At 37.9% G+C, this 25,150-nt stretch overlaps 1 protein-coding gene across 8 annotated transcripts in view; it reads right to left on the bottom strand.

The window, feature by feature from the left end:
• The window catches only part of TRIM24 (tripartite motif containing 24), a 168,039-nt gene that overhangs the window by 23,116 nt on the left and 119,773 nt on the right, over positions 1 to 25,150 (bottom strand). For all 8 annotated transcript variants that reach the window (XM_085568664.1, XM_085568661.1, XM_085568663.1 and 5 more), the window contains 2 exons: positions 9,417 to 9,535; positions 1,310 to 1,457 (listed from right to left, as the gene is read on the bottom strand). In XM_085568664.1, coding sequence (XP_085424790.1) covers positions 1,310 to 1,457; positions 9,417 to 9,535 — 267 coding nt within the window. The remainder of the gene's footprint in view (positions 1 to 1,309; positions 1,458 to 9,416; positions 9,536 to 25,150) is intronic.

Below are 25,150 nucleotides of genomic sequence, written 5' to 3' on the forward strand. Positions count from 1 at the left end.
TGTAATGAAAACTGGCTTCACACTGCAGCCTGTCCTTCACTGAAGATCAAAGAGATCTATTTTTCATACCCATTCATTTACCTCTTTTCCAAAAATTTGGAAGAAGTTATTTTCAGATCTTTATCCTCTGGTCAGAAGTCTTTCCAACTCACCAACAAATTGCCTCCCAAAGAGGCCTGAGTGCACTGAGACCACTCCTACCACCAAATCCTGCTCTGCCTAACAGTCCATCAGCCACTTCTACCCACTTTTGTCCTCTCTTGAAAGTACATTCAGTACTCACTTTTGATTAACCATTTGTGAAAGTGGGATACAGAATACAGTGAATATCTTCAAAGTACCATGGTGGAAAACAGCCTTTGAGCAATAGATTACCTCACAGTACTAGATAGGGTGGAAGGAAAAGAAGTATCTATTCTAATACATTTATTTAAAATAATAGATAACAATTGCTAAAAATTATGTATTACAGGAAAAATCGTGCAATGGATGTAATAGAACCAGTAGAATGTTTGTCAGTATCCTGTAACATTTATTATCCTCCTACAAGGACACTAGAAGACAAGACACTGTGGGGGAAAAACTGAAACAAAAGAGGTTCTCAATGAACAGAAAAAGTCAACCTTTTCTACCACAGAGTAGTCAAGATTTCTCAGAGAGGCTGTTCTGTACACCACATTAACCATTGCTGGTTCCCAGGACCCAAAGGGCTAAAGCCCTGAGCAATTGGAACTCAGAACTGAAGCAGGAGGCTGAACTAGATGATCTCTTGAGAACGCTTTTAGCCTGAATTATTGTAGATCCTACTGAGGAAAAATGCTCCAATTCATAATATACTTTCCCTAAGGCAAAATATTTCAAGCACAAAAGATACTTAGCTAAAACATGAATTTTGGCTAGTTGTTTATCAGAATGCTGAAAAGATATAATCTATTAGTGCTCCTTTTCCTGCTGTATACAACAATAAAGTTCATATTAACCTTTTGTTAGACCTCTAGTAAAACTAGAGAAGCCAAATGCCTAAAGAAATATTTTCTGCAGCTGATCTCCAAAGTCTAGACAATAATTTGCAATCAATCCATGTGGAAGATAAAAATCTATGGGTATTTATTGGTTTAAAACATGTTAAATAAAAAAAAACAACAACACAAAAAAAAACCAACAACCTGTACCACTATTCAGCTTATCACAGATAAAAAAACTGTTAGAACACCAGATTTCAAGTTGCCACTTTTTTAAAAAAGTGCGCTGGTCCAACATAATTTTCCAATGAAGACACAAATTCTTTGTGAAATTATAAATATGTTACCTGGAGATACTTCCTCTTTCTGCCTCACAGTATGATCTTTTGTGAATTTAACCCTCTGGTGAGCCCTGATGCAGGTCTTGCACAACCATTCTACACATTCCACACAAAACCCATGAGCTTCTGCATTGTCTTCACAGCTTGTGCAGACCTGACAAGAGGAAGAAAGGCAGCTGTTAAAATAAGTTTGGAATATATACACAAGTTATTCTTCATACATCATCATCAGTGCTGTTTAATAGTCTTCTAAAAACAGTGAAATGAGAACAGAAAACTGCCTGAGGTACAGGAGCATTATAAATCACAGCACAGAAGTAACTGAATGTGACTTTTCAAAGAAACTAGTCATTTTGTCAGTATTACCCTAAAATCTTTGCCCGACATGATAAAGGTCAGACTCCTACTTTCTGCCATTCCCTGCACACTTAGAAGCCAAACAATGTTTACTGTATATAAGATGCTGTTGTGAAATATTTACTAATGACAGCACACAAGCAGCACTTCTCTGATTTTAGAAGCCTCCCTCAGTTCACACAGCAGCTTTAATTTTAGCTTCCAGTCACCTGCTTGGTTTCAGGAAGAACACACCATACTGAGCAGCAAGGTTCCTTTCAAGAATCTTAGCACCACCTCTTAAAGACAGTATTCCAGTTAAGCTTGTAAAAAAAGCTACCCCAGAACAGATTTGCAAGCAATGCACAAGAATTTTCAAACTGTGGCCTGTTAACTCCTGGGGCTCTTTGGACTACACCCAACAGACCTAGGAAAAATAAATAATTAAGGAAAACAAACATGTCAGCAGACCTAAGCCTCACTACACAGAGTAAATACACAAGAACAAACCTGCTGCAGTACCACAATCTGAACAACAGGCTGAAAACTTTGAATGATGGACAACACCATTTCACACACTCATAATGTCACTTCATTTTTACCCCTCCTTTACAATGCCTCTGTAGTCCTACCTTCAGTGGGGTTTTGGTAGTAAAAAATAGTGAACATGCTTATCTAGTGCCGGTTTAGGTAACTACCACCCATTTCTGGCAATGTTCAGCACTGCTGCAAACCAAAGACTCAAGGTCTCTGAAGATTGCTACATCCTACAGATCACAGTGACAGATTTCTGCTTGCAGGAGCAACAAGGAGAAAAATTTAGGTTTTAGTTTTGTTTTCGCTTTGATTAAAAAAACTCAACCAAACGACTTCTGCACCCACACAAGGTAAATATAGATTAAATTAAAGAGGAAGGAAATATTTATATCTCATGGAGATAGAAGATAATATACATAGAACTGTGTTCCAGTTTCCCCTTCAGGAAATAAAGGAAAATTAGCACAAAACTTGCCTTAGGCCAGATAACAAGTTACTGAGAGAACTGGAATTTGGACATGAGTTCCAGATACCCAATGCTGTGCTTATTTTTCTAGATCATGTTACCTCTCAAAGCAAGTATCTTCTGAGAAATGAAGTTACAACACAAGGGCTGTTGACCCCTCTTGTTGTCACTTGGAGTTTGAAGGAAGCAGTTTCTTTTCATTTAAGGTGACCTGCGAAGGAGAAAAAATTGGGCTTGTGCCCCTCTTTCTGTTTCTTTACAAAAATGAGACCTGAAAGTTTTCTTTTTCAAAATAATCTCAAAAATTTAACTTCTCCTTGGTTTTTCTTCTTCTTCCCCTTCTTCTCTTAACAAAAAAATTTCTTATTTCTATCCCGACCAGTAGTCTAGTGAAAAATACCAAAGTCAGGACATCATTAAAGAAGTCTAGAAAATTGAAATAAAGCAATTAAAGGAAGTGAACTGTAATCAGGAAATTGAAAATTTTTACTTCCTGTCTTGATTTCAGGGGGAACAGAGTGGGGGTTTTCCTTAGTAGCTGGCACAGTGCCATGGTTTCAGATTTAGTACAAAAATTATATTGATGGCAACAACCAGCACATCAGTTTGTTAGGCAGTGCTTACACAAATTCAAGGAGTTTTTAGCTTCCCATGCTCCCTGCCAGTCAGCACACGCACAAGGAGGGAATGTGGCCAGGACAGCTGACCTGAACTTCCCACAGGAATATTCCTTACCACAGAATATCAAGCTCAGCATATAAGCTCTGGGGAGTTGGGTGGGAGGCACAAATCTCTCTCTGTTCAGGGAAAGGCTGGGCATCGGTCAGTGGGTGGTGAGCAAATTTATTTGGCATCACTTGTTTGTCTTGGGCTTTATTCTTCCCTCCCTCTCTCTCTGTCGTTACTACTATTATTATAATTATTTAATATTACTTTGTTTCATTTATTAAGCTGTTCTTAGCTCAACCTACAGGTTTATCTTTTTTTTTTCCCCCTGATTCTCCTCCCCATCCCACTGCACGTCAGGAGGAAATAAACTGAAAGGGGGAAGTAAAAAAGGCTGCATGGTGCTTGCTTACGAGCTGGGGTTAAAACTAACACTTGTTACTAATCCTTAAATTCAATGACATTTTGAAAAACAAACAAACAAACAAATTTAAAACTGTTATTAATTGTTGGAGGAAAAAATCCTCTGCCTCCTTTCTCTTTAGCCATCTGTCTCCTCCTTTTTGTGCCAGTGCAACCCTCTGCAAGACTGTGATGCAAACCAGGACTGATAACACCATCATAGCCCAAGGCTCAGTTACATCAGCAATGCTGACTGGAGAGTGAACTGAATAGGCAGCACAACAAAGTTTTCACATCAACCTTGTGGCCAGAGAGGTGTGATTGTGCTGTGCCTCCAAACACCCATGTTTTTAAAAGTTTTTAAAAGTCAGAGTGGAGAGTAGCATACTGGATGTTTGGTTTTCTAGTGTTAAAAAAAAAAAATCCCTAAAAACAAAATAAGCAGAGAAAAAGAACAAAAAAAAAAATCTTTCAGGCATTATTCTCTAAGTCAAAGAAGCAAAACAAAGACTAAAAAAAGAGGCAGAAACCAAATTAAAAGCAAAACCAACCAACCAATCTCCCCACAACAGCCTTTCCAGATCACCTTTAGCAAAATCAGGCAGATGAACATGCCAGGACATTTAGGTAAGTTCAAAGAATGTTTGCAGTTATTAATTCTCCCTAGATTCCAAGAGCTTAATCTATTTCTTTTCCCATATGCTTTAGTTGGGTTTTTTACACTGCTTTGACCTGCTGTATGTGGACCGAGATGAAAATTGTGATTCAATAACCAATAATCAGGTACTGCCAAAATAATCAAAACTCCTCCTTTGTAGCATCAAAATATATATCCCATCTTTATACTCTTCAAATCCACTAAGTGGACATGAGACAGATTTCTAAAGCTTTTCACAGACATCAGAACTCAAGCTGTCAAAACAGCAATGCCTTCTAGGTAGCATCAGATTTCCTCCCATCCACTTCTGATTTGAAATATGCATTTTCAGATATATGTTGGATTTCGCTAGAACTCCTAGTTATTAGAGTAAGCTATACAGCTAAAGCACATGGAAGTATAAGTACTGCAAATATTTGTTATGCACTTAAAAAACCTAAAACTCATTCTTATTTTTGTGACTCACACAAGCAATGTTTCAGTGATTTCAAAGAAAACTCTCTCTAGTTAACCTATAAGCCTTTATTCTGTTCAGACAGACATTTATTTTTAATTGAGTTTTCGTTGTAATTACATTTAATTCAGTTATGAATGCTAGTATTTATAACCCCAGGAAGTGTTCATTCAGCCTTCAGTCAAATTTAATGAAAGCAGAAATTACTCAGCATGTTGCAGGTAAGTACTATTTTAAGAAAATACACAAGCTTTTATGGCAGAAAAAGCACATTTGCTTGCAAGACTTGAGGTAATAGACCTGTCTTCTCAGCTCCTGTAGTAAGTAACCACTCTTCCAATTAAACACACTTTGAGTATTAAAGAGATTAAATAATCAAGCAGAGGTTTCAAAGAAGAGAGCAAAGTAGTCCAGATGAATATTCAGTGAACTCTAAGCCTCACCAATGTAAATTAGATGCAATGCTTTCCCCCACTGGATCCAAACCTCACTGATGCTAATACTTACACAACTATCTCCTGGCACATATGGAATCATTGAAGACAGAGACTATACATAATTCCAAATATGAACCATGCATTGACAGCTCAAAATGCATGAAATCTGAGCAATATATCCTTCTTACCCCACCATCCCATCAATATTCACATCTCTTCAAAGCATTTTATTTATTATTCCTATTACCCACCTCCATAAACCATAGGCTTTCAGAGATGTTTTGGTCACAAGTACAGCTTTCATAAGCTGTTTAAGTGTAATAAAACAGTGTAATAAAACACATAATGCTTTATTATGCTTAAACATACAAAGCACCATACATAGAAACTTATTGTTATAAATTCTCCTTATTAATCACTTCATAATGGCAGACTTGCTTTCCTAATACCTGGATCTTGTATCAGATCTAAGCTGATGCCTTGTTTTGTTACTACATTCCCAGTATCTCACATAAAACCCAGCCATTCTTCATTCCTAGTGCAATATATTAAACTCTCAGGTCAGTAACTGGTAAGGAAAGTTATTCTTACAATTAAAAATATTTTTACATACATTCTGTTTTGGACACAGAAGCTATGAGAATTAGAACCTAGACTAAAATGCACCAGAGGCTCAGTGTGCTGCACCAACACCCATATTATCACTAAGGTCTTCGCTCTTGCATCAGTCTCACATCTCTCATTTTTATTTTCATGCCTTTGCATATGCCATGTTCTTATCAAGTCCCTACATTTCCCTCACTTGTCTACCCTTCAGTCTTATTCAAATCTAGCACTTGCTTCAGCAACATCTCTTAGGTCTGAAGCCCCTTTCCCCTCATTCTTATGAATGAAATATAATTAATTTTTATCCTCAAACTTCTCTTTAGAAGCTGATAATTTTACCAAGCTTTTTAATAAATCACAATGTCAAAAAAAAAAAAAAACAATTATAAAGCATCTGCTCTTTCAAAGTATTTATGTCCTAGCTGCCCACAACCTACAACAATTACTTTCAGGAAGATCTCAACTCCATTTCCTGTGAGTTTCTTTTCTTTTGCAAGGTTTCCTATGCCAATAGCCAGCACAAAACCTTTCATGCTACCCAGGAAAGCTCTTGTGGAACACGTACTAGGAAGTTTGAGTTCTGTACTTTCTGTATAGCCATTTCTTGTGCTCCTGAAGTTTTCAGCAGTAATTGCTAGAAAGCACAGCTATGCCAGTAGTGCACTGAACTGCCCAAATCAGGCACAGGTAAGATAAACATGATTATAGACAGATGGACAGCACTTTCATGGGTTCCAGTTATTCTTCTCTTCCCACAATGCCAGGCTCCATGATATACCATTCACTCCTGCAGTTTTAATTCAGTATGCTAAAAATTGCTTTAGCATTAGTGCCATTTTGAATTTGAAACAATCAAACATTTCATTTGCAAGAAGGCTTTTGCAGTCTCTTTTGGATTGAAATAAAACAGTCCTTCCTGCCAACACACATATAAGGCTAATCACAGATACAGACTGGTGGTTCTAAGCCACAACAATATTTGCACAAAACCCATGCCTTGCTTCCAATTCTAATTTGTTAATCCTTCAAATAAAGCTGCAAAACTGTTGAAGACAAATCAACTATCTCAGTAGAAAAAATCCTATCAAAGAGATATAGTTTTGCATAGAATTTGGATGATCTCTGATGCAGTATTTCCTGCAAGTGTCAGTATCTTCTCTACTTTAATTTCTCTGATCTGTTGCCTATGCTAATGGCAAATTTTCTTCCTTTTCTCTTTGCTCCTTCAAAGGCAAAACAAGACAGGCTGATTAGAAGGCTGTATTATCCTTAAATCTCATAATATTCCCCCCTGGAAAGTACACTAATCAGTTTAACTATTATTGATTTAACTTTGCTGTTCCACAATAGAGGCATTTACAGGACAGTGTAGCTTTTTGCTTACATCAAGGTACAAAGGAATGTACAAAATCTTCATTGTCATACCAAAATAAATCTATTCAAATGAAGAAAACAGCACATCATTCACTTCCAAGAGGTAAGACACACACTCAATAGGCATCTAACAAAACATTTAGCTCAATTGTTTTAGAAAAACGTCAGCAAAAAAGCACATGAATGTCCTATTCTGCTGGTTCAGCAAAGTCTGCTGGTCTGCATTCAGCTGCTACAGAAAGTGTGCTGAGTTCAGCCAAGGACCTTAGCTGAAGAACAGATTTGCTTCCAAAGTGCAAACCTGCTGGTTGGTGTCAGGGAGAGGGAGAAACAAATATGGAATGGAAGAGTAAGAGTGAAATCTAGAAGGGATCTGAAGGAAACAGAAATGCTTTCGAGAACCTCCCTGACATCTGCTCACACCACTCAGTGAATGGAATTCTCCACTTAACTTTCACAGGAAGCAAAAAAATATTGTGAGGGGGAAGAGAGGGTGATCAGAGACTTTAAAAAAAAATAGTTACTACTCCCAAGGGAAAAAAAAAATTCTATCTCTATCACCACTCCAAAAAGCAGTACATTTGAGGACTTATTATATAACTAAGCAGAGGCTATAGGACAGCCCCACCCCCTCAAAAAACCCCCCAAACATTTAGGACTGCTTCTGCATAACATTTGCTATCTTGCTTCTCTTCATAATTTTAAAGTCACTACAAAAGTTGTGATCGAATTTTCAGCAGGTTCCACTCATTTTGTCAATCTTACTGGTACAGTATTGAGAGACTGTAAATCTCACAACCATCTGCAAAACTCAGCTATTTTCCTGCAATTCCCAGAGGACAAACAAAAACCAAACATTTCCCCTTGCCAAACCCAAAAGAAGCCAAGTTTAAACAGTCCTACATTGCAAGAATACAGCTTGTACTTCCAGCAACTCACAATTCAATTTCTGGTAAGGTCTACCATTTCTCAGAAATCCAGTTTCAAAATTCCTTAAAATCTGAACAGTTTAATGGCTTGCAAGACACAAGTTCTCTTGCTCAGAGATGATGACACCACTTATGTCCTCAACAACCAGAGTTGGTATCATGAACCTGACTGGCTCCTGTCATCTGTTCCCAAGTGATGTGGCTGTTCCCCCATGCAAGCACAAATTCCAGCTAAGCCTTGAAAGGAGCAGAATGCACAATAAAGAACCTCTAAGACACTGCCCCTGAAGCAAACAGCTCAAGAGCCAATGATGTAGTACCCCCTAAAATGGGAAAATGAAAAAGAGGAATTTTCAAAATTAAAGGAGACCACCATCCAAATATCAGGGCATGAGTTGGAATACAAGCCACATTGATATAGCAACCTTACTGTACTATTCTTATGAAGAATGCAGCAACATACAAAGAGGCTGAATTATTTGCAATAAGTTCCTGGAGTTTAATAAAAAGTCCATGAGAAAAGAGATGCATGAGATACTCCTTTACCAGCTTAAAATGAAGACATGCAATATTTTGCTAACAGAGATTGTTCAATTGTGATCCTACACAGATGTGACCATTTGTTTGGTATTGCTTCCACACTACACTAACTGCTACTTGCCTCCTGAAAAAAACATCATGAGAAAAAAAAACCCCAATATTACTGTTCTTCCAGATAAGCAACTTTTATGAAATGGCTATTACTTGACTGCAAAAGGAAGAGAGAGTCTACATAAGGAAAACAGACAAGAAACCCCTACAATATCCCATCCTCCCCAATGAGCATGTTGGGCCTCTTCCTTGCCAACAGGACTCCAGCTATTTACTGACATGCTTTGTCAGTAATGTGATAAAGTCCATTTAGATCTCCTGGTGTAGTGTTTTCAAGTCTTTGCTCCAAAGAGTGCTTCAAGTACTCTGTCCAATGTACAGGAATTCCCATTCTAATGCCTGTTCCTTACTTTTATCTTTTGCTATTAAGATGCAAGTTTATATCAAAAATTAAAAATAGTGTAGGGTAACATAGCCACCTTCTTCACAGGTATTTTCATACATTTTAACTCATTTTCTAGAGTAGCTATCCATGTGATGTCTAAGTACTTGAAGTTCTGTCTGCATATGAAGAGCAAAAAGGCCACACAGCAAGAAGCCACGGATATGCACACACATCTAAAAGGTGTTAACTTGATTATATGTTAATGCACTTACCTGATTTGATTTCTCTACTGTGCTACTGGGAACCTCTGTGGTATCCTTCACAAAAAAGTTATCTATGATGTGTCTCTCTGCACATTCCTGACCACAAATTGGACAGCGGATAACACCGACTGGGGGGAGAAAAGAAAATCTGATTATGCTTGCACAAACTAAGATATATTAAACAACTTCAAAGACAACTTGCAAGGATAAATATTTTTGAAAGGATGTTATACTACTTTCCTGTCAATAAAGTATGAGCAAGAAAAAGCAAATTCTCATTTATCACTGAAGTAACTTTTACTTGTTCTTCCCTGATCACATATTCTATCACCCAAGGTCAAACACCTTCTTGTTTCAATGCCATAAGGAATTTGCCTTAATCTTATAAAGAAATAATTCTTTTACTATAAAGGGAACATATTCCCATTGACAATTTGTTGCTATAGAATAGATTAAAGTAAACACTTATTAGTGTGGAATATTAATAAAAGACACTGAGTGGTATTACATACACACACACATACATGGCTGCAATGTGATGTGACTGACCTTGATCCATATCACATGGGAACACAAATGTAGAGAACACTCAAATTTAATGAGGTGACTTGTAGAGAAGAAGAATTGAGCTGTATTAATATCATTACTACCTTCACAATAAACAAGGGAAAGCAGTAAAAACTTAGGAATAAATAAGCAGGGCTCCCTCCCTCCTCTCCTCTCCAAGATGCAATGGGGTACAATTCTAAGACAGAAACATAGTCAGGCTCCAGGTTGAATAAAGCTGAGAACCAGTAACACAAAGGGTTAAGCAATTAGTCTTTTCAACAGAATGTAAAGGACAAGTAAAGTCCAAAACTTGGGGTTGAGCTGTGAGTAGACTAGGTGAAATGGAAAAGATCTATATAGACATTTTTTAAGCAGACACCTTTTCTAGCTGCAGAAGATTAGAATGTCCTATTAGCACTAAGGCTTGTTTTTAACATCCAAGAAAAATCTCTAAAATGCTAGGCACTGACATCTTGCTTGAAGAAAATTACTGTAGTCATTACAAGCAAAAAAGGAAGCAATTGAAACCAACTTAGCCTGAAGTAATCACTTAGGACATGGAAGTCACATGCAAAAAGCCTACAGTAGAACAGTCATGAAAGTTACACTGACATATATTCTAGACCTTCAGCTCCCATTTGAGAGGAAACATAAATTTAGCCTGAAAAAAGATTTGCTTACCCTGTTTAACCCAATGAATTCAACACCAGTATATAACTCACCACTAGCATATTTAACTAAACCAGCGTGGGTTTATAGCTGTTCCTGTTTCATTTTTACAATAAAATGTAAAAGTACAGAAACCATTAAATATTTCACTTTCTGCAGAAGAACTTAATTCCTTACTCTAATTACTTTATACAAGATTTAGGTAACATTTTCATAAGATTCTTCCAACAGATGCTCAAGACTTAGCAGGCAACTCAGTATAAAAGCAGTGCTCAGTATAAAAGCCCAGCCGTTTTACTAAAGCATTTCTTCATTCTGGAAAATCAGCAAGCACTTTTTCACTTGTTAGCAAAGCATTTCACTTTCATCTGAACAGCTATGATGTTAAGCTTGATTTTACTCTAAGTGCCATTTTACCAGTCTGCATTTCAATATACATTTGTGCAGCTTCCTTTGATATACAAATTCCAATTTTTTTGGCTGCAACTTTTGTAACATTTTTTATATCATCATCTGCAAGGATAATTGAGAAAATTCAGTTCTGGTAAGTCAAGTAGCTAGCAGAACTTCAAGTACTGAACTTCTCCTGTAATTAAGCAAATCAATTTACCACAGTCAAGAGTGAACACATCTCCTAATACTCAAGCTACACACTTTCCAAGAAAGACTGTTTTTTACATTTTTCAAGAGCACCAATTACAAACTGCCCTCGCCTTTGTTCCCTCACTGCTCATTCTTGACCCTGACAAAGCACAGTGCTCTGGGTTGAAACCAAAATCAGGAAACAAGGAAAATTTCTAACACAAATTGAAGTACTGAAAAGCAGACATTCTTTATTGCAGCACACTGAACACACTGATGCACTCTGATGTGCTGCAAAACTTTACAAAAATGATATTTGTTCCATCATGATCATAAATATTGTTTACAGTGTACTTCCTGGCTAATACATACACATCACTTTTTCTAGAATTAATTTGCATGCATCCACCTCTTATTAAGAGTAGTCCTTTCATGCTCCTACAGGGTCTTCTTGCTATAAATGGATGTGATTCACGCCAATAAAATTGTAATTGTATCAATAATTTGGGAAAATAATTGGAAAAGTATGTGCGATTAGTGTTATGAAGCAGATGGGTTTCTTCACAAAGGATACATGTGGGAAACAGGGTGCAGGATTTGGATTTGACCTTGGGAATGGACGAAGTCAGAAACTGACTCCCAAACCAAAATTGGCACCAATTGAAGTTAAGACAACTCCCAGAGCAAGATCAATCTTGAATATGAATAAAGTTGGGACCATTCCAGATAGGGAGTCTAAAATATTGGTTTTGGTTTATCTATGAAATAAATAAATAAGGTTTAATTGGAACATCGTGCTTACTTATATAACACCAAACTTAGTTTGCATGTGCCACCTGCCAGGTTATCCAGAGGACGTGTGAGGAAGACCTCACCTCCAGCCTTCCTCCAAGGATAGCCCAAAGAGACCAGAAGACCCCATAGCAACAAAGGCAGCACGCGCTGTACAGTAGGGTGACACAGATTTGAAGAATTAAAAATGGGAGATTTGTGGGAACTATTGATGAATATATATTAACACACAGTATGTAAGTTGTGTTTGGCTCCTTTTGCATTTGTACAGGAGGCAGGGTGAGAATCCCTCCCAGTACCCTGGTCTGTTTTGCTTATGTGTTATCCGAACTAATGCCAAATTTCTTTTTATAACTACTTCATTATATTTTATTGTATTATTATTTTATACCTCAAAATTGCTGCTAAATTTTAATCTTGTGGTTTATTGAATGGGACATATAGAGACCTCATTCATAATGCTCTGAAGGGGTCTCTGGTGATTGCGTTCCCTGACAGTCCCCAGTGTTACAGGTGACCTTTCCCTGAATTTCTCTTAAGGCATGCACTGTTGCCTCTTGTTACATAGCTACCACAAAACCCATTGTTTTCCTCATTATCTGTTTATCCATTGGTTCCAGCTACACAAAGAACCCTGTGTGTCTACTTAATCCACTTCTTTAAAACACATTATTCCCTTACTTGGACAAGTAAGGCATCATTATGTTCTGTTCCTTTTATCAAGGTCAACACGGGTGTCTGAGTCGGTCTCTGCATGTCTTTGGGAGATGGGTATAGACACACAATGAGACTGGCAAACCGATTCGCACATGGATGTATTTTTCCTGCTCTCCCAAGCTTTACTTTCATCCCTTGCTCTGCTTCACTGACCACATGCACTACTGAGTAAAGTGAAGCAACATGAGAAGCAGCACAAGGATGGGAAGAGGACACCACTGAAGATTAAACCTGGGGCTATTGAACCAGATCAGCAGCATTAACCAGAGTTTGTAACTCAGCTTGAGTTGAAAATATGGAAGACAGGGAAGGGGAGGCAAGAAATTAGGAAACATACCAAAACAAACCAAATAATTCATGTGCCTTTTCACCAACAGAATATTGCCAACCACCTGTTCAAAAGATCACTTAGAATTTCTAATGTGAGATGGGGAAAAAAAGGGCAAATTGCCTACCACTCTCAAAATCTTGGTGAATTTTCTTTTCTATAATTCCTCATGTTGTCTCACCTTGTGTCAGGGGTTTCTTCTGCCACTGTGTGAAGGGTAAACTTGTTTTTGTTATAATCCTAGATTGATGACTGCTACACAAATCTGTTTTAACCCAGATTTAGTCAACCTCAGGATGGTGAATTTAAGCAAAAGATCTCAAGTATCAGGGTTTCTATTCATCAAAGTAATTCTGTAAGATTCTCCTTAATGGAGCAAACACAGGAAGGTGAAAACATATGACTTAAATTGGGAGGAGATTCATAATCATCATAATGTTAATTGTGAGGACAGTGAATGAGCAGATCCCACATTTTTATCTGGTCCTTTTTTCCAGTTGTAAGGAGTTAAAGAACACAGTTGCCTGTCTTAAACACTGTTACAGCCACAGGTTGACTTTGCCATGAGATAAGCACAGAATGGAGTGACAGGATAGCGCTCATCTCCTGGCCTGGCAGAGATGAGACCTGCTTAGCCCATTCTGGGTAATGCATGCAGACAAAAATTCCCACTGTGGAAACGTGTGTAAAGAAGCATCTGCTTGTATGCATGTCACTGGTCAAACAAAGATCACCCCAACTTCTGGGTCAGCTGAAATCTGTGACCACAGAAACTACCTGAAAATGCCTCCCTGGATACCTGGAACTTGGACCTAAAGCAAGCCACCAGAGCAGGAACAAGATAAGATAAAAGGGGTGCTATTGTCTGAGTGTTATCTCGGATCTGGGGGGAGGTTAACTAAGCTGGGGGAGAAGAATGTGTCACTGATAATGGACACTACTGCAGAATTTATGGGCCACAAGAAAGGCCAGCTCAGCAACTGTGGACTTGGTAAAACGTCATTCCAGCAGGGGTAGATGGATCACCAAAACCAAACAAAGAGGAGACTGAGTACAAGGACTAATTAGCATTAGAAGCAAGGGAATCAACTAACAAAAGTAGCAAGGCTCATTCATTTCTATCCCATGACAACACAAAGATTTATGCTGCCATGCACTGAGCTGGATTAGGGACTGCAATATTGTGTCAATGGGGCTGTGCCAGGAGAGAAGAGTGTTTCCCCGCACTGGCTACAGGCTCTTAACATGTGCACCTCTTTCAAGAAATGCTAAGCTGCATTTTAGGTAGGAAAAATCATGGCCCATTCTTATTCTTCTTCACAAATTACATGCTGCATCCACAAGGGCATCTCATGCTATTCAGCAGAATGGATTTATAGGTTATACAGTATTATTTCCAACTCTAAACTCAATTTCCTGGGAGTACATTCAAGCCCACTGAAGCATCTCAAGACAATAGGAGGAGACTGCTCTGGTTTGCCCCAGTTTTGACTCATTTGCGTCTTCACTGTTGCAAACGTGTTTCAGAGCCAATTTAATAAAGCCACTAGATGATCATTTGTAGATCCAAGAGGGTATTTTTGTTAGTAGATGCAAAGTGCTTTACTAAAAAAAGGGACTTAATAGTTCCCTTTCTTCAGATTATATCAGTCAAAAAACCCACTAGTTTTTTGAAAGAGAGCTCTCTTTATTAAATAGAGTGCTCAGAAGCAACTGGCAATTTTACCTACAACGACATAGTCATTACAGAATAAATAATTAGGGTTTTGTACAGCAATCTTTCCCAGTTCTGCAGATGTTTTGCTTGAAATTCTAACCATACAGATTTCAGAACAAAAAAATATTAACAGTAAGTTACACATCCAGTTAAAATGTTTAAAACATGTACATACTAATTAAAACTAATAAAAGTTATGTCAGAGATTGAAGGCAGCACCAGCTATAAGATTTTTAACAAAACTACACAGAAAATTAGGGTGTTTCAGCTGTGAGCTACAGATTCTTTTCTCCTCTTGCTCTTTCTACAGATACCATTAATAATTGCAAGTCTTTTCATTAAAATGCATGGGTCTGAGGGTAAGCAGGTTATATTTACACAGGTCATGTTTCCCAGTTAAGAAAAAACACTTAGAAAACTTGAGAGGTAGCATCTTCTGAAATAATGTCTGAATCAATTTTTAAAATAATTACTGCTTTCCTCTTCCTTCTCATTAAGCTACTAGTGGTGCTGCAAATCTGGCATCTTCTTCAAATCAGTTTGTTCCAGAAATGCTGCTCCCATCTAGTTGTGACAGCCTGCTGCTGCTAGTAGAGGGGAGATAGGTTAAACCAATAAGCAGGCACATCTCAAGGGAAAACTGGCACCTACTGCCAAGATATAAATGTTCCAACCCCACCACCAATCCAGCAAAAAGTTTATTAAAATTATAATTAATTAATTGTTAATTGAAATTATTTTAAATCCTTTAAAATGCAAATAAATGAAAACCAGACAAATACTATTAGCTGTAATCCCCCCTCTGGAAGAGTGTTACAGGCCAGTTTTTATGCTGCAGTACATTAACTTTCTTGGAAAGCACTGAAGAGCTGAATTAAAATTTTTCAGCTGCTCTGTGAAATGGTTCATTGTTTTTGCTATACATGCCCAATCTTCAAACATTTTAGATAGCATGTATTAGACTTCAAAAATTGTAAATTTTGCAAGGATTGACTCTCCAGCCACTTCTGAATGCCTTAAGAAATTCTGATGGCAGAGTTTACATTCACGTCCAAAGCTGTCCAATGCATTTTCTTCAACAACACAATTATAAGAAGTGTCACAGTGCTAACAAAAGGAAACATTGTTATTGTGGATAGACAATGTTTAAGTACAAGATGATGAACAAAGTCTCACTTGCAATGAACGTGCTTAAACGGTGATGCAGAAGCTGCCAACAAGCCAATTGTCACTGCTGACTGTGATGAGTATTTCTTTCATCAAAATTAAAATACATTCTTTCCAGTCCTGAAATTGTCAAGTATTTCCAAATGATATGTAATGAATTCAGACATATAACATGCAAGGATGTTTAAGATTCTGTGATATTCTTGCATCATTTTCTCTGATCAGCCAAGTATTTCATTTTGAAAGCAGGCTTAATACTGTTTAAATTTATACATTCTACTGAAATACCATTTTGCAGAGATATTTTTGTATCTTGCCAACAGTGCTCAAGTCCATTGTATCCATGTGTTTCTGGAACAAGGAAATTAGTACCTTTCTCCATAAATGTCAGCATATTAACATGCTATTAATTTTTTTTAAATATTTGAAAAAATCGACATTAATTAAAAATATATATGACTGGGATAAAAAAAAAAAATTGTTGTGGGATAAAAAAAAAATTGCTGTCAGTATCTCTGGTAGGAAGATGGACCCTGCCTTACAGCACAACACAGCTAATAATAATTTCTTTGGAGCACTACGTTTCATACTTGGGCCTTCATCTTTTTAAGTTCTCATCTACCACCAGCTGTTAGTTCAGCAGTGGCAGTACAATGCATCCCAGAAATCACAGCTATAAAAATAGCAGGTTAGCAGAGTATGACTTGGGCAGTTAGAGCCAGTCACAACCCAAAGAACCAAGCCCTTCTAAGGCACTGAAAGAGTTTGTTCTTTTTAATTCTTTGTTGAATGGATGAAAACTACACTCCAACATGTGACACTCGAGCGTTTCGCCCACTTCTTCTGTTTAGCCCCAGCTACCTTAATGTTCCCATCAACACCCAGCAGATGTATAGGTAAAAAAAGCCTCAACAATAACTTCTAAGAATCTGGATCATATTAAGGGAACCAAATTAGAAGCAGTAGTGGGAGCAACAGTAGGTTAACAGGCTTTAGTCATAGTATTTCAGTATAAATGTCATCCAAACAGGAGTGGTCGTGCAACTCCAGGCCTTTGACTAGCTCATGTTACTGTCTCTTCTTCAAGTGCTCAGATGCATCCTTGCAACCTGTTGCTCACAAGTCTGCTTCCATTCCCAATAAGTTCACCATTCAGTAACTGGAAATTACCTAAGAGACTTGGCAAACTACCCTCCTGGCCCTCATTTTTGCAGCCACTAGCCTCAGGGGAACAATTGAGGTGCCTAAAGAGACATACTTAATTTGGGGGTAATATCCTGCCTGGTTTCCAGCTACTATTCCAGAAGGAAATACGGTTCCTGTGGATTGTGCAGTACATTTACCAGCCCTTTTTAAAATATTACAGGCATCCCAAAAATTCAGCCACGGCAGAAGAATATTTTAGTGCAGACAGCTGAATTTCAACTTACCTGCCTATTCTATGCAATGTATTTTTAATATTATTATTTTAAATTCCTGTTGGAGAACACAACTGAGGCACACAGATTTTTGCACTCTAAAAAACTCAAGTCAGTAGCTCCAAAGGAAAACTTGGTTTAAAATGCTGAAATTACAATATTCAGAGCCATTACCTTGTTAACTCCAGTGTTCACGGCATCTGTCCATATTCTGCTATTTATGGATACTTATTTTGATGTTCTCCTCAAGAACAGAGTTCAGAGGTCATCAAGACCTCTATTATGTTTCCTTCAAATTATCTCAAAATACAGATTACAGTGATGCAAAATATAATGGAACATTCCAGCAACTTGATCTGTAAAGTACTTGTGGAGGGAATGGATGTTTAAAAGTACATAGAAATAATACGTTGATTTAAAATAATAGGCTCTACCTTTATTTAAGTTACTTTGTTTGGTCAAAGGATGGAGGGGAAAAAAGGGCTGTTACTAAGAAGAGAGCTTTTACTAATTAATGTCTCTCCAATACATTCTTCAACGACAATATGATAATAGGACATTTACCATCCAAGTACACTGGCCAACAGTTAGATACCCAACAGCAAAAAAAGAGGAATTTATGTATTTATCAATAAATTCTGAGTATTTTAAAGGTACATTTTGAATATGTGCTGCAATTAAATCTGTTCTATAACAAATACTTTGACCTGGCAGTATTTTAAAATTTTCTAGATTTATTTTTTTTAAAGCTTTCTGTTGACAGGGACAGAGACAATGAAAAGTACAGGAAATATTTGATGAAAATTCCCACTCTAATAGGAGAAAAAAATAAAGATACCTATTTCCTGCAGTTTACATCAGATAAGTCTGAGTGCTCTGCAAGACATTATTAATGGAATAAAAAAAATAAAGCTTCAAAGCCATTTAATGCATTTAAGCAATATAACCCAAGACTTCCAAATCCAGTCTATTCCGACTACATGTTATATTTAAAAGCTGTTCAACAATAAAGCTTGTCTGCAGATAGGATTTTTGCATCTCTGAAAAAGCAACTCTTAATGGCAGCACAAAACTAATACTGATTTATCATGCTGACTCCACAGAATAGAATTTTACACCTGAAAAATGGATAAAGTTTCTTTGCAGTGTTGACAAGTTTCAGTGGGATTCATCTAAATGTTACATGAAGTTCCCTTCATAGTCATTGCAGACATAGGTAATAGTTAGGTCATGAGCAGTCTGGTCTCCTGTTAAAGCAGATGTTTACACTAGGTCAGGTGAATTGCACCTTAAAAACATCCACTGCTTTCCAGTAACTATATTAGTACTCTTATCCACTACTGGGCACACCCTTTAATTGCAAGAATTCCTCTGATATTCTAAAACCAGTCATTAAGAGAGGAGAATATCCTTCAAGTATACTTCAACTTACAGGGATTACACTTTTGGGTATAGATGGTCAGGAATAAAAAGCCAGCTCACTTTATATTCTTCTCTTACACGTGCCCAGGATGGAACAGCACCGTTGTAAGGGTTCAAAAAGCAATGTGCCCAGCTTCTTCCAGTTCCTACATAGCTTTAAGAGAACCAAGCTGAAGTAATATATGCATTGTGAGATTCACACATGGCTATGCAGCCTGCAAGAATCAGCCATAATTAGGAAGCAGTGTTATCGTCTCCTCTGACACTGTATTAATATGAAAATTACTGAATGTAACTAATAAAACATATTCCTTCAGGGTTGAAGAGATGAACTAATTGATCAAATAAAAACAACAGGGATTTCTAACAGCTGCCCTGCAGCTTTCAGAAAACAGCAGGTTACAGAGCCAGCAGTGATACTGCTTATGTTCTCATGGTGAATCTCCTTCTGTTGCTGTAATCTACAGTAGAGATGAGCTAGAGCCTGTAGGCTGAGGTGAATGAACATGCACAGAAGAAATCTAGCATTCCTATGGTTTTCCCCATTTTCTCAGAACTAAGGAACTCCTTCAAAGGAGCTTTCCCAGCATGACACTCTCAGCACTAAGAATGAAGCTTAAGAAAATTCATCTTCTAGCAAAACTGGTCTTCTTAAGTGCCATTCATATACCCTCTGTTGTTCACTCAGTCTCTTTCCACCTTCTTGCACCATACTGCCTCAAAGGATTGATAATGAAGTCTGGAAATACTACACTTGGCATCCAATAGCAGCTTGGGAATGAACTAAGATTGTACTTCTATTCCTTCTTTATTTTTAAGGAATAATCACAAGGGATCCACCACAGCATTGTGGTTCCTTACCTACTTGTCTGGAATAATGACAAATGAAAAGCAAAAACAACCAGCCACAACTTTAAGACAGAGGAGCAGTGACTCTGGCATAAGTTTGAAGCCAGACATCCTGCAGCTTACAACCATATTCTCAAGAATTTAGATCAGTCAAGAAGGCAGCCAAGGAAACCATTTTAAATCTGACCTCATCTCAATGGAACTGGGAGCAGGGAAAAGGGAAAAAAGCCCACACATACAAACAATGAGATTGGAACACAATACAATAATACTGTTGCTAAATGGACTTTTAAAAGAAGCAAGATTAGCATTTAGCTTCTTAAAGAATTCAGACTACATTCAGTTCTTGCACAAAGGGTGGAATGCAGCAAAGGGGACTGTCAGCTGAATCCATTTGGGATGCCCATAAACAAAGTCATCTTAATTTTCCAAAACAGCTTCTAAAATCATTATTTTGAGGAGAGATCTTTGGCTCTGTTGAGTGTCAATGGCTGTGATAATAATCTAGAAGACACATGAGCTACCACAAATCATGGCTTTGCTTCTAACTTGTATCTAGTCCAGCTACAAGGCCATTTCTGAAAAGCAAAAGGCAACAGAGTACTGTCTCCTTGCACAATCCATCAAGACACACACAGTTTTACTAGTGGTACCAGTGCCAACAATCTATATATCAAATACTTATTTACTGAGTGATAAAAGCAATACTTGCAAGTCATTCTTATGGTAGAGACAGGAGTTATGACAAACGTAAGACTATTTTCTTTCACTTTTTGTTTAAAATTCATTGCTAGATGTGGGAAGACCACAAGTCCTCCCATATGTTCCATTCCAGAAACTACTGAACACTCTTTCACAAGACTGGACTCTGCCTTTGCTATGAAGCAGGAAATAAACATTCTATTTAACAACTTTGAGTGCAATATTTGAAGAAAGAGCTGCTAGCATCTCTGGACTCCCATACAGATAAGCTATCTGAATTACACCTATGTTTATCCAAGGAAAGAATTCTATGTGTCTGTTTTGAGGTAATACTTAGACAAAATTCAACACATGAGTTCTGAAACCACATTTGAGTTTCTTGGATAGACAAAGGACCAGAGAAAACTTTAGAACTTCTCAAAGGAGATAAAGTTCCTTTAATAGTTGATTAAACTAAACAATCTAAGTACCCTTAATTCAGTGATTTCCAAGATCTGCTAGCCTGTGGGTTATACCCTCACAGTCCTTTCTCCCTACTCCCAAAGGAAAGATAAAACTGAATTATTGAAGGCCAAGTAGTCTGTAGTTAGTAAGCTCAACATAAGTTAAAACAAGTGAGAACAATAGCTGCTAACGTGTGAAAGACAAAAGCAAATAAGGAACAGAATTACTGAGTGGTGAAAACCAACTGCTTAAGCCAGAAAATGTAGGAATCTGTAAACACACAAAAGAGGTAAATATAATCCAGATATATGAAGTTCCCAGACACTTAGCCATTACTGAGGTCCTGCTATGGGACACTACCTGCCATTAACAGCTCTACATTCATTCAACAAAGCTTGTCTGCTAAAGAGTGCCTTTATCTCAGGGTCCAACTGATGAGCTGCCCGCTACCCTAATTTATCACTTTAGCACTGTGAAACTGAAATCAGACAGACAGAAACTATCTAACAAGTTTTAAGTGTTACAGAGCAGGGACTCTCTATTGCAGAGGTCTCTTGGAAGATCTTTCCTCTAATCAGGTGCCCTGAGTAAAGTTTTTCACACGCCCTGAAGACATATTTGTCAGCTATCCCCCCTTACTTGATGTATACATATTACTTTATTTGACAGTCACACCCCTTATTAAGAGTCCTTACAGGCTTTTTTGAGGGTCTTTTTCAGTGGTCCTCAATGTCCAGTGTCCTTTTGAGGTGGTTGTTCCTCGACCCCCACTTTTGAGTAAGCACAATATTGTTGTTTTCCATAACTTCTGCTTTGTCAGCCTTGCAGAGCTGAGCTGGTATCCTGCTTGCCTTTTGTATGACTTCTGTTTGCCTAAGTTACGTCCTTTACCTATTTCTGCAAGGCTGTGCTGTTTTGTTCTATCAGACTAAAGTAAGGTTCTGTTCTACTCTCAGCTGGGCAATGCTATGAATTCCAACTTTTACTTGAAAACTGTTGAAACAATAGCTACAAATCATCAAAGTTTTTCCAAAGGCAAAGAAGATTCAAAGCTGTTTCCCCTTCTTAAACAAACTGAGAGAAAGGCGTGTAATTTACACTCCTACATTATTTCAGCAACTAGTTCACTCATTTTAAAGCAAAGTCCACAACAGAGAAAAAATTAGTGTTTCAATTCACACTTCTGCTGCTCAGGACAATTTTGCACACTGCTTATTTCTAGTAACAGACTTGTTGTTGCTGGGCTGTTTTGTCAAGGCACTGCACCTTGCATTTAAAATTAGATCTTTGCTCCCACTTTAAAATGTCTCATTCTCCAGTCCCAGCAGTGCTGCAACTCTCTCCTCCTTTCTTTCCACCAACTCATTCCCTGTACAGCTGCCAGTATATCCTCCCCTAAGAGCATCAGTGTTACAAGTACCCTGACAGAGGAGGTTCACAACATGAACTTGTGTAAGGGCTGGATTAGAGCATTAGTTCAACAAACTTCAGCTCCATGCATCCTTGACCAAGCTCAGACTCTAGAGCACATGCCTAGAAACAAATGAAGCCAATCAAGTAAGTTTTATTAAATGCTTTCTGACCTCATATATAGATCCTAGAAAATACAGGGGGGGTTTCCAAGTCAGCATATATGTTAAAATATCCCTGTTTCTTTTTTATGAGCTACAGTCCAGACAGATGTGTTAACTCATTGGGAAAATTATACGGTCACTTTTCAAATTAGGCAATCATTTTAGTTCAAAGGGTATTTGCACTACCGTCTTGTTTCATTCAAATTCAAACTATATTCACTTGAGGGACTACAGTTGAAACGAAAACTCTTCATTTTAATAGAAAGTTGCCTGTGGCAACTAAATTATTAATCAGAAGCAGAAATCTTGCTACATTCAGAAGGCAAATGGCTTAGGTCCCTTGTCCATGTACTCCCATTTACAGAGAATTTAGCATCAGTGTTGCAGATTTCTTTTTTGAAATGAGGATGTCTCCATGACCCAAATCCATGTTACAAACAAGGGCCCTCAAAACCCATGAGTGCAGTTCAAAGAGCTGAGCCTTCCTTACTGTCATTCTTTTCCCACAGCCCACTGATAAACTTCAAAAATAACTAGAAACCTTGTTTAACATCAGTCCTCTATCATGTTAGTAATGTAGGTAAAGGTAAAATGCAATTTTGTCCCACATAAAAGCTTCAAATAAGCATGTACTTGAATCACTGGAGACACCATATCAAGTAATTAGGGACATTCCTTGGCTCAACCTTCAGTTTCATAGCTGATTTTACAAGACTGTTTCCTGTTAAAAATTGTGTCATTTTCTTACCTACTTTACACAACTGTTTCATGCTTTCTTTGATGGTAAAGACTTATGGTTTTACACATACTCTCTGGCCAGTATGTAAAAAAGTACATAATTTGGTCAGTTCAACTATGGCACTGACATCTGCAAAGCACATTTGAACTGCAAGTACCTACATTAAACATACACAACTACATAGCTACCTAATTGCATTACTGGAACTTTTTGAAAAGCATCACTGGAACTTTTTGAAAACATATGAAAACATTTTTTCTGTGACCTTTAAACTTGCCAAAGAAAAAAGAATGCATCAAAAAACTGATGCACACAAAAGTTAAATCTAAAAGAGTAAGTCCAACAGAAGCTTTTGATACTATTAACAGTTCAGTGGGATCATCTGCACTGGCCCACAACCCATGCTTCAGGCCATATACACCTGAATAACCCTGCCTGACCAGTGTTGTGGAGCAGAAATCCATTCTCCAGCCCATGGAGAATCCTGTGCTGAAGCAGGTGGATGCCTCAAGGAGGCTGTGACCCCATGGGAACTCTGTGCTGGAGCAAGCTCCTGGCAGGACCTTTGCAGACAGGAGCCCACGCTGGAGCAGGTTTGCTGGCAGGACTTGTGACTCCCTGGGAATCCTCACTGGAGCAGTCTGTTCCTGAAGGATTGCACCCCATGGAAATGACCCATGATTGAGCTGTGTGTGAACACTGCAGCCTGTGGGAAGGATTCACACTGGACAAGCTTGTGGAAAGCTATCTCCCATCAGGGGGACCCCACAGTGGAGCAGCAGAAACACCATGTGGCAAACTGACCCCACAGTGGAGCAGCAGAAACACCATGTGGCAAACTGACCACAACCCCCATTTCTGTCTCTCTGAGTGGGGAGGAGGTAATGAATCAGGCACAAAGTTAAGCCTGGGAATGAGGGAGGGGTGGGGGAAAGGTTTTTTTGAAGTTTGCTTTTACTTCTCGTCATCCTACTCAGATTATGATTAGTCATAAATTCAATAATTTCCCCAAACTGAGTGTGTTCTTGTTAGCATTCAGGAACACACCTAATCATGGGATATGATTATATGAAGGTGCTTTTATTGAGAGCTCTGGGAATCAGGGGTACAAACCCAAATCTGACTCCGACACGGCCTTTGAGCTGAACGTATTTTATATTCTATCGTTATATAACTTACATATTAATTATTAAACTTATGTTGTTCTATTGTATACATTGACTTTATTCAAGCATGAGTTTCTCGTGATCTTTCTCAAGCCCCTGACCACAGTTTCTCATGATTATTCTTACGATTAAACAGTAATTATATTTAATTACTAAACCAGCATCACATCTAACAATTATATCATTTATCATACACTAGCTACACAAGTGCAGTTCTAGCAAGTACAAGGCCTACACTTTCCCAGGCTATTTTCCCAGGGCCTGCTAAGCTTAATTTTCCTTCTAACACCCAAATCACCATGATTTCAAAACCTTTTTACTATCATTCTGCCCATGATGAAAATTGGTGAGTGATTCCCCCATCCTTACCTTGACCCACAAGCCTTTTTCTACATTTTCTCTTCTTTCCAGTTGTGAAGGGGAGTGACTGAGCAGCTGTGGTGGGCATCTGGCATCCATCCAAGGTCAAACCACTGCACTACTGTATTAAAGTATCTCATTTTACTGAAAAAACCTTTTAAAAGCCAAAATTTCCAATTTCAGAAATAATGGATTTTTTCATCTAGTCAGTTATTCATCCTGAAACACAGTCCAATTTAGAATTCACCTAAAGTTCCTTTTGGTTTTCCCCTGGCTTGTTTTTAGATTAGATACAACAGGCAAAATACCAGCTTTACAAGTTGACTGTTACTGGGAAATTCCACTAAATAATATGGAAATTCCTTCTACAGCACATTAGCAAACACACACAATACTGGCATAAAGATTTACCTATACAAGACAAGTTTCTTTAACAACACTACATTCAGAACCAAGAGTTTCAACAAAATTTCTTTCGGAGATTTAACAAACTGGGTGAAGTTGAGAGAATGTGGTCACTTTGTAGCCCTCCTGGAATTCACAGATCA

Source organism: Lonchura striata, chromosome 1A (genome assembly GCF_050655825.1).
Source record: "Lonchura striata isolate lonStrDom1 chromosome 1A, ASM5065582v1, whole genome shotgun sequence".
Classification (NCBI taxonomy): Eukaryota; Metazoa; Chordata; class Aves; order Passeriformes; family Estrildidae; genus Lonchura; species Lonchura striata.